Raw genomic sequence first — 10,385 nt, 5'->3', positions numbered from 1 at the left:
ATTAATTAATGCTCTAACAGATATTCAGTTGAAAATTAATGACAGTCAAAAAAAACCCCCAAAAACGAGGACTACTCTCCCAGCAATCTAAGCAGCAGCAGCAGCAGCAGCAGCAGCAAACAGCAATAAATTGTCTGATTAGCATGCCAAGTTGGACTGGGCTCCAAGCAAAAACCACCTCCCTCATGGAGGCTGTACTGCTTTTCTCCCACCTCTGGGGCACAATCAAGTATTCCTGGGCTTGTGTAAGAAAACCCTCATCCAGTATGGCTCTCCCAGCCCATGGGGCTGGGGCATAGAGAATCTGCATCTTATTCCTACCTCATCAATTAACTACACTCTGGGGCCTCCTGAAGGCCTCCTTTTGCTCAGCTTCCATGCTGAGGTGGGAGAATTTGCAATTGCCTCTCCCTCCCCTTCAAAAAAGCCTTGCAAGAGCTTGCTGTGCTCCCAAGGGCTCCACACCCGCTGCTGAGACAAACCTTTCTACCATTTCCCACTTCAGCTCTGGAAAATCCTATAAGCAATTCAATGATACGGATGCCTCTGATGAAGATTCAAGCCAGATAAGAGCAGTTCGAGACCTGATTTGTCTGAGCGTGTCGACCTTCACTTTGTCGTATCCTCCGTAGTCCACGTATCTGAGCTCCACTTCACCGGTCTCTTCGAAGTAGCTGATGACTTGAGCCCGTAACCATGCCCCACCCAGGCCTGGAGCCGCGCAGATAATACCAACTGCAGAACAGAGAGCTCCCTTGAAGTGGCTTCTTCCAGAAATCAGCGCTTCAGGCTGATTCCTAGTGCTGCACAGTTCTCTACTGAGAAGCAACAGCATTTCTTCTCATGCTGCTGCCATCTTCCTTCCACATCCCCCCAGCCCTCCATCAGACAAGCCTGCCGCTGGCACACCGGAGAGCTGGCTTGTACTCTCAAGTCTCTGTCTGCCACTACCATGCTCTTCTAGCCAGGTATCCAGTTCCCTTCCAGCCTTTGGCCACTAACAGTGAGCTCTGTCTCCAAGAAGGAAAGGAAGCACTAAGAACCCCTCCCCCTTCCTTGTGATGCACCCTCCACTTGACACCATGTGCAGACAGTGACACGATGGACACTTGGGAGGAGTCCCACGCTTTGTCAGCAAAAATCCTCCAGGGGCCAAGTTGGTTGGAAATGCCCTGAGGCGGACTTGATCTCATTCTGAAGTTCAACATGCAGCTAAGTGGCTGGGGAGGGGGGCACTGCAGGCACGAGGGGGATAAGGAAGAGCAGAGCAACATCTCTACTCCGGCAGCAGCTAGGCAAGCAACTCTCTGAACTGGCACATTCTCATCCACTGGGAAACTTCCCAAGCCAAACTCGGGGGCATCAGGCTTTCGCATGACCCTAGAAGTTTCTCAAGTGAACCATTTGTGAGCAACCAAGTTACTTGCCTTCTACTGGAGTTGGCAGGGTTGGAATTGCAGGTTGAGAGTAGCAGGTGGACATCTGCTGGTCAAGGCTACGCAGGGCGTGGAAAGTGGGGTGTGTATACTGCTGTAGAAACATGTGTCCAGCATCGACTTGGTTTGCCACGACCACTTCTACAGGAACTCCATCTGGGAGGAAGAGCTGCCATGTGGAGGAAAGAAAGTCTCATTAGTGTTCATTGCAACACAAGCTTCCTTCACAGCAACTCCATGTTCCGCCAGCAACTCCTGAGGCTTACAGCCATGGGTGGAAAGGCCCTTGCACTCTGGTATTTCACTTGCAAAGGCTGCTTGGGATCAGGAGCAGAAAGCTATTCCCTGACACTCCATGCTGTTCTCAAGGAAATCAGACCAGGGACGGGGCCATCTTGTACAGGAAGAGACTCTCGGCCGGGTCCTGCACTTGGCTCACAACAACCCCAGGCAACGCTAGAGGCTTGAGAAAGAAGAGCGGCTGGAAAGCTGCCTGGCGGAAAAGGACCTGGGGCTGTTGGTCGAGCGCCGGCTGAGCGTGAGCCAGCAGTGTGCCCAGGTGGCCAACAGCACCCTGGCTTGTATCAGAAATAGTGTGGCCAGCAGGACTAGGGCAGTGATCGTCCCCCTGTACTCATCACTGGTGAGGCTGCACCTCGAGAACTGTGTTCAGATTTGGGCCCCTTGCTACAAGAACGACATGGAGGTGCTGGAGCGTGTCCAGAGCAGGGCAATGAAGCCGGCGAAGGGTCTAGAGAACAAGTCTGAGGAGGAGCGGCTGAGGGAACTGGGGTTGTTTAGCCTGGAGAAAAGGAGGCTGAGGGAGACCTTATCACTCTCTCCCAGGACCTGAAAGAAGGTTGTAGTGAGGTGGGGGTTTCTCTCTTCTGCCAAACAACAAGCGATAGGACAAGAGGAAATGGCCTCCAGTTGCACCAGGGGAGGTTTAAATTGAATATTAGGAAAAATGTCTTCCCCAAAAGGGTTGTCAGGTACTGGAACAGGCTGCCAAGGGAAGTGATGGAATCACCGTCCCTGCAGGTATTTTAAAGGCTGTGTGTAAATGTGGCACGCGGGGGCCATGGTTTAGTTGTGCACTTGGCAGTCTTAGGTTGACAGTTGGATTCAATGATCTGAAAGGTCTTTTCCAACCTACATGATTCTATAAGTCTACATTTCTCAGCTCAGGCAGAATGGAAGCAGGAGTGGAAGACCAGGGAGATCAATCTGATCCGTAACAGTTACGCAAGCTGGAGAACGGAGAGCCACACAAAACCAAGCTGGTTTACAGGGCATCTCTGAACCAGCCACATGGATCTAGCCCGCTCCGCGAGCAGTGACCAACACCAACAGCCTTCCACCTGGACATCAGCGTAGCCAGCGAGCTTGGACTTACCCAGGCAGTCATAAGGAGCGAATGAAGTGTCAACGGTGTTGGTGGAGGTAGAGCGTAGATGTTGGTGAGACACAGCTTTGTGAACTTCTGGCCAATCAGGCTCAGTACTTTTTCTACTTGTTGTGCAGAGCCTGGAAGACAAAAAGCCCAAAGTCAGTCTCTAGCACAGATATGCTGAGGACACTCCCACCACTGATCTAATCTAACATCCTTCACAGGCAAGACTGCTGTATTGGCTGATGCATGCCCTAGCTCCTTCTTCAAGCCCGAAGTGATCCTGCAAAAGGCATTGGTTAAACTACAGCAGCCGAAGATGTTAAAAAGCATTCTCACCTCGAGAATAGAGGGTTCACGTGCCAAGGCACAGGAGACTTGGCAGATACCTCTGCTGTAACAGCACTGAGCAGAAGAGTTTTCTAAAGCACTAGACTCAGAAATCCACAACATCTGTTTCATTTCCTTGCCCATCGATGCCCCCAAGCTACATAGTAGAGCACAAATCGAGAGGCATTCCACTTACCTTCGATGTGACAGACTTGGGAGTCACGGAAATAAGGGAGTGTTGTGACGTAAACTTTGGCACCAGACGCTTCCTTCAGGTAGTTCATAAATCTTCCTTTTCTGCCGATCAAGCGGCCAACTAAAGCCTTTGTGAAAGAGTCGAGAAACCAACAGTTAGGAAGAGGAACAGAGATCAAACAACACTCTTCTCTGTGCCTTATTTCAGCCACATTCCCAGTTCCTGGAGTGTCGGGCCAGGCGGGATAATAAAGGCAATGCTGGACCAGGGCAGAGTTCAGCTGGTCTGGGATAAGGTCAGGTAGATAGAGATCCGTAAGCACAGCTCATTTTCATAGATTCATCTTCACATCTTGGGAGCTAAACGCTTAAATCCTCTCCGTTTAGTGGTTGTTGATCTCCCTGGGATGGCACGGAGCCGGTACCAGACTGGAAGAACCAGAAGATGGCTCTGTAGGGCAGGGCAGGAGGTGTGAGCAGGCCAGCGGTGGTTACCTTTGGGACCTCTATTTCCCAGATAGTGAAGTCGGACTTGCAGGAGCCTCCTTCTGGATGAGCGTGCTGGTGTGTCACTGCCTTCCTCGTGGCACAGTCATTGTCCACAAAAGCCATGCCTTTGACAGCCAAACCTACAGGACATGCACACGTGTTAGCATTCAGACAGCCCACACAGTCCAGCTACCAGACACAAGGCCAGGAAAGTGCAGCATTTCCTAGAGAGCTTACAGTGAGCTCTTCCTATGCATTCCATTGGGATGTTCCTGTATCAGGTTCTCCACTGTTTCAGAAGGGGTCAAGTAGACCAAAAGTAGGTCTAGGAACGCAACAGAGGCCTGAGTTCAGCAGGAGTCCTTCAAAATAGCAACACCTTACACAGCAGCAGAGACAGGACACTAAGTCAAAGTTACCAGCTGAAGGAGAGCTATGCTGACATCAGCCCTGCGCTCCTGCTGCTGCTGCTGCTGCTGCTGCTGCTGCTGCAGCAAGGTATTTTGCATTTTCCCCATGGCTTCAGGAGGGCTTTTCACAGGGAGTTCAGCATGCGGGGAGGGGGGCACGGGACATGCAAGCTCCTCCTCTGCTCTTTGTACTGACATTACATTCCTGCCCCAAGAGGGGTTGCCCAGTGACCTGAATGCCAGCTGTGCACACTACTAGCTGGGGTAGGGGCTTGCCTCTTGCCCAAATTTCTCCGATGCTTGAAGAAAGAAGGTGCCAGAGCTGAGCCGTGTTTTGTTTCCAAACCATCAGCTGATACCAGGAATCCTCCCACTTGGCAAGGGGGCAAACTCAAACACCTTCCTCCTGGTCAGAGCCCAGATACAGTGCAGTCAGTGTAACACAAGGCTGATCCTTCCTCCCTCCAGATGAACCAGCAGAAGCAGGAAGAGCCTCACTTGCTTGCAAGTACTCAGACCATCCAGTGCAAGACCAAAGAGAAAAAGAAACCCAACAGCCGCTTCCCATTTGCCACATCTTCCCTAGGTACACAGCACAGAGGCCTAGAAAGGCAAAGGCAAAGAGGGCAGCTGTTTGCCATAGGCTTCCCGGACAAGGATGAGGATTGAAGTCTCACAGCCTGGGGGCGAAGGTCAGCTCTAGGACCTCTTATCCAGCATGGCCCCATGATCAGCTTGACCCGCTGTAGCCCCTCTCCCTACCCTTCAGCTGAGTGCAGAGCTCTCAGCCCTTCCCATCCCCAGGCTCCACAACACACGCTCATACCTTCCTGGCACGCCAGCATTCACAACAAGGCAAAACCCTCTTCTTCCTAGGGTTGCTCTCACAAGTGAAAATGCTCGCTGGGTTTCATCCTTCATTGTTGGCAGACTCAATCCCCATGTCTTGCAGCAAGCAGCTTGGTTCCAACTGCTTGTAGCAACTACCAAAGACATCCCCTCATTAGGGGCTCTTGGCACCACAGGCTCTTCTAAAGGATTTTCACATCCATCTCCAAGGTCAGACGGGTTAACTAACAGTTGCTCAGGCAGCGTTGTATTCTGCCAGGCGCACACCATCCAGGATGTAGAAGGCAAAAGCAACACAGAGACAGATGGAGGAACTCCTCGGACGTTGCTCCCTCTAGGGATTTCTTGGCGTGCACCTACCCTTCCAAACCACAAGGCTTCAGGGGAAGTGGTCTGCAACCAACTCATTTGATCACAGCTCCTCAGAGCACTTCCCTGCTTCATCCAGCAGCCCCTCAGAAACCTGCTGCCTTCCAGCTTCCATTCGGCAGCAGCCCGTAAGCACAGAGAGGAACCCAGTGCTTCCTAGAGGCTGCCTGAACTGAAGCAGAAACCATTTGTATGAGCACGTCTCAAACCAGCAAGGTCTTCAACAGCCTGGCCTACATCCAGACACGGCCCACTGCACTGGGCTACTCAAGCACACGCTTAGCTTTAGACAAGAATTAACTTTGTGCCGAAAGGGGACCAGCCTGTTCGCCCCTTGGCAACAGACCCTGAAGATCACCCAGCTAACACGGGATCCTACAGAGATGGGAATTCTGAGAGCAAATGCATACCCACCTGCTGCACACTGATCTGGGTTGGCACCAGAGCTTGAATCCTCTACCAGGCTCACCGCAGCACTGCCCTGACACTCCGAGGTCAGGGGGAGAGAAACACAAGCAGGGCCACTGCTTTCATCCGGAGGTCCTGTTGCTTCCGGCTTTGCAGTGTCCTCTGCAACGGTGCTGGGCTGCAGTGTGGTCACGGACAGGTCTGGATGGTCCTCTGAGAGATCTGGCCTCTCATGAGTTTGACAGGGAAGAGAGGGTGTCGTCGACTCTGCTGATGGCAGGGAGGTCGAGGTTTCATTCTCGGGGTGTTCCTCTTCCTCAAAGACTGCCTCTCTCATGGGAACGCCCGCTTCTTCCTTTGGTGGTGAATCCTCCTCTGGCGCTTCTTGCTGCTGCTCTTCTTCAGCAGCTACGCTTTCTTGTTTGTCAGAAGAGCTTGCCTGCTTTTTTCTGTGGGAATAGATCCACCAGCAGCCAAGAAGTGCCAGCACGCCGGGTATGGCGTATGGGATGATTTTGCGGAAGTATGAAGGCATTTTCCAGAGCCTCAGCAATTCTCTCTAGAAGGAGCAGCAGAAAGCATGTGAAGAGAGTGACAGGCAAGGTAAGAGGAAGGCTGAAGTTTCATCAAGGTCTTGAGGTATTTCCATTAGCACGAACAGGCTTCTCTTCCAGCCGCTCTTTACATTCACATCTCTGCTCTACCAGCAGAGCACAGAACAAGATCCTTACCTAAGACTAGGGATATCTGGACATTTGTCACCGTTAGACTCATCGATTTCACATGAGCTCACCTTTACACTTCCAGCCATTTCACCACCTTTCTCCTGCCTCACCCTTGCAGGTCAGGACTACACACAGGACAGCATCCAGCACTGTGAGTTTCTCCAGCGCCAGGCTGGGTTCACAACACAGCTGGACCACAAGCCTTCCAGGACACAGACTTGAGACACTGCAGGTCTCCCCAGTAGGTCTCCCCAGTTCTCTGCTTGAAAGGCAGCATCACTTTCCTGAGACTTTCATAGGGTGACAACACACGCTTCCAGCTCTAAAACAGAACTCACGGAAGGTGAAGTGCTTTGCAAACGTTCTCATCCACAGCATGGCAAGACACCGGTGCGCGGGCACATGACAGAAGGCTGGAGTTGAGCAGGAGCTAAACAGCAACACGCAGCTACTGCCTTGACTTTGACCCACACAGTGCAGGAATTCCAAAACAAAGAGCACCTACAGCCTGATGAAGCAAGTGTCTCCCAAGAGCCACGAGTCCCTCAGAAAGATGTTGCCGTCCTGAAGATGGGAAATATGCTCTAACACCCTTAGAGGAGTGGTATTTGTCCAGCTTTGAAAGCAGCCTGGGTAGAGACACCACTACTTCGGAACCCAGCTCCAAAGTTTGTTCTACATCTCAACTGACTACGTTAACCGCTGCTACTCCTCCGACTTCTAGAGCTGAAAGCTGCCTCTTACTCTAGAGAGAAAGAGTGTGAACCCTTCCCTGCCTGGACACTGCTGAGACTCGTGTCCTGCTCATGCTCCTCCATTTACAAGCTTCACCTGGGTTACAGGAGGCAGGGCTGACATGCCTTTCCTTTTCCTTAAGGAAAGCCTACAGCTGGAACACAAAGCTCCACAGTTACCCACATCCCCAAAACAGCCTTGCTACAGAGCGCTTACAGTTTTCACGGAGCAGAAATTAAAGGAAAACGCCTCGTGTCTGACGATGCTTACACACGACAGACTTTTTTTAACCTGCTACACCACATGGTTGGAAGATGCAGCACATCCTTCTCTCTCATTTCCTCCATGGGATTGCTCCTAAAGCCCACGTTCGTTTTCCAACACGTTTAAGCGCCACAAAACCCTCTCTCCATTGCCAATTTGACAGCCAGTTCAGGACTGCAGGGGCAATGGGATCATTTCAGTACATGGCGGGAAGTAAGCCTGGGATTTTCCTGGCAGCAACAGAACAGAAAAAAGCAACATGTCAAATCCCATGGCCTTAAACACTGCCAAACTGGAGGGAGCCTGGCACGACAGTCCTTTCCCAACAGGCAGGGCTCTGCGCAGTCCCGCACCAAAAATCGAGCTGAGCCTGTGCGGAGCTCACACACTGTATGCGCCCCCCCCCCCCCGCCCCGCACCACCAGTCACTTCCACTTCCTTCTGGCATGTCAGGAATCTGGTCTAAATGTCACACCTTCTACCAAGGCACTGCCCTAGAGCTGCAGCTAGGACAAGAGACTTTTCCAACTTGCTAGATATTCTCCACGGTAGGTCCGGATGGGATTAAGACACCAAGGGGAGAGTAGGGGACAGTCAGCTCTCCAAATCTGCATCCTGACTTCATTTATGGAAAACTCCTGATAAAGATCAGGGAGATGAGGACAAGAATCAAGAACGCGCACACTCACCTACCTACCTTAAGGAAAAAAAAAAGCAAAAAAAAAAAAAAAAAGCCAAGGACAGTCAACTGATTCTACTTGTTCGCTTTAGGGTCCCAGAGCAGTTTTAAATCACCTTGTTTCTCTAGGCAGGACAAACAACCCTTCAGTATTCACAGAGTGGTAAGGTCAGAAATGTTGGCAGCATGAGGTTCACAGAGAAGCCCGAGAATTGATTCTCAAGGTGCGAGAGGGGAGCTGAGCAAGCACTCGCTCCAGATTTTCAGGGCTTTCAGGAAGGTGTGTTCTGGGGGCAAGCTGCTTTGAGTCTCTACAGGAAGAGAGACAAGGACCTGCTGCTGACCTGTGGCTACCGTCAGCAGCAGAGCCCTCTGCCTCTCCAGCCCACACTTTCCCGCCTTGTACGCAGGAGTTACCTATCGGCTTTCGGCCGCTACTTGAACGGCTGCCTGTGCCCTGCTCCTTCTCTGTCTCCCTTCCTACCCCATCAGGCAGGCTGAGCTTCCTGTCATTCTAGGCTGAGCCCAACGCCTCGGGCTACACTGTCACCCCCCCTACTCACCTATCCTAGGATATGGTCACTAAGAAGAATTAGCAGCTAGGAACTCTACCCATAGCCCTGGCCAGCCTCTAAAGGAGTAAGAGCTCAGCCTAGAGCTCTGAAGGTCTAGGCCAGCCTATCCTTTGATCCCGTATCTACCTACTGCGTGATCTGTCCGGAAAGTCAAATCATAGTTACCTTTGAAAGAAGATGGAAGTTGAGGAGAAGTGGGCAGTAAAGGAGAAATGGTTGGAAAACAGTATAGGTGTGCACGTAGCGAGGGAAGGAGCCGAGTTATCCCGAAGGACAGCTCAGCCCAACTGGCTTTCGCTGGCCCGCTTTTCAGCTTATAAAGCCCCGGTCCCGTGAGGTCACAATCGCCGGGCGGGTGCCGCATCACTGCCCCTTTGTGACACGGGGCCGCACGGGGACGTGTCCTCTCAAGGCCACACAGCTGCCAGGGCCCTGGCACCTCCCCCAGCCATCAGCTGCTGGACTTCCCCACTGCTGCTGGCCAAGGGCTCTTTGTCCGCCGGCAGAGCTCCCACCTCTTCCCCGAGCCGCACCAGCTGGCTCAATAAAAACCTGCCCAGGGCTGCAAGCGTGCCTGTTCACTGCTTTGGCTGGAACGCTCCGTATGCTGAGGGTTCTGTGCCACTCTTCCCAGGTACAGGACCCTGTCCGTGAGACTCGTGGAGCAAAGCACCTGGTCGCTTAGAGGTTCATTTCCAATGAATTTGACCTGCCCCCCGAGATACAGCCCTATGCGGACTCTGAACTAGCATTGCCAAAGAAACACCTTCAGCAACGGTGCTGGGTTGACCTTGTCTGGCTGCCATGTCCCCACCCAGCTGCTCTCTCACCTTGGGGCTCCAAAACCATTTGTGGGTGGCTTTTACGCATCTTCACATTTTCTGCTCCCTCCAGGGTCTCTTAGCTTTCTATTTGCCACAGCTTTACCAGATTCCCCCTCGGGGTGACCGGACTGGCAGTTTTGCTCCTGCCCCACTTGGCTGCCCCAGGGTTGGGCTGGTTGTTATTGCTGCCCCACGTCAGCTGGTCGGTTTGGCCCCTGCCCCGCTCAGGGATCCAGAACTGGGACAGGGCAGGTCTCTGCTGGGAGGGGTTAAAGGGGTCTAGTTTGTAACGGGACAGTGGCAAATCTGTGCTGGGGGAGTTAAGGGGATCCACTTTGTCCTGGAAGGGTATGTAGTATGAGGGGGTTCATGTAGTTGGAGGGGTTCAGAGAATCAGAGAATCAGAGAATGGTTTGGCTTGGAAGGGACCTCAAAGATCATCTAGTTCCATCTGCACGGGGAGCAATGAAAGCCACGAGGCCCCCCCCACTGCCCAAGGGACAGCACGGGGTCAGCGGGACGGCAGGCAGCCATGGCAGTATGTCAGCTCTGCGGCTTCTTCCCAGCCCTGGGGCCTCCTGGGGGCTGCCCCGGGGTGCTGCAGCAGCGTGCGGCCTGGTGCTGCCGGGAGCTGGTGGGCCCTGCTGGGCCTTGACAGCGGCGGTCAACGAAGGACCTTTTCCCCCTGGCATCCCCCAGGCTCTAGG

The 10,385-nt window shown here is 52.7% G+C and overlaps 1 protein-coding gene across 1 annotated transcript; it reads right to left on the bottom strand.

Annotated features, from left to right (window-relative positions):
* Positions 1-584: 584 nt before the first annotated feature.
* Positions 585-6,411, bottom strand: LOC129200607 (A-kinase anchor protein 1, mitochondrial-like; the record flags this gene model as incomplete). Its single annotated transcript, XM_054811921.1, has 6 exons — positions 5,883-6,411; positions 3,847-3,980; positions 3,353-3,479; positions 2,833-2,963; positions 1,428-1,605; positions 585-735 (listed from the first exon to the last, which is right to left on the bottom strand). Coding segments are annotated over exons 1-6 (1,250 nt in total), but the record flags the coding sequence as incomplete, so codon positions are not given.
* Positions 6,412-10,385: the final 3,974 nt, after the last annotated feature.

This window comes from Grus americana, unplaced genomic scaffold, assembly GCF_028858705.1.
Source record: "Grus americana isolate bGruAme1 unplaced genomic scaffold, bGruAme1.mat scaffold_344, whole genome shotgun sequence".
NCBI classification, from domain to species: domain Eukaryota; kingdom Metazoa; phylum Chordata; class Aves; order Gruiformes; family Gruidae; genus Grus; species Grus americana.
This window is presented reverse-complemented; position numbering and strand designations above follow the sequence as displayed.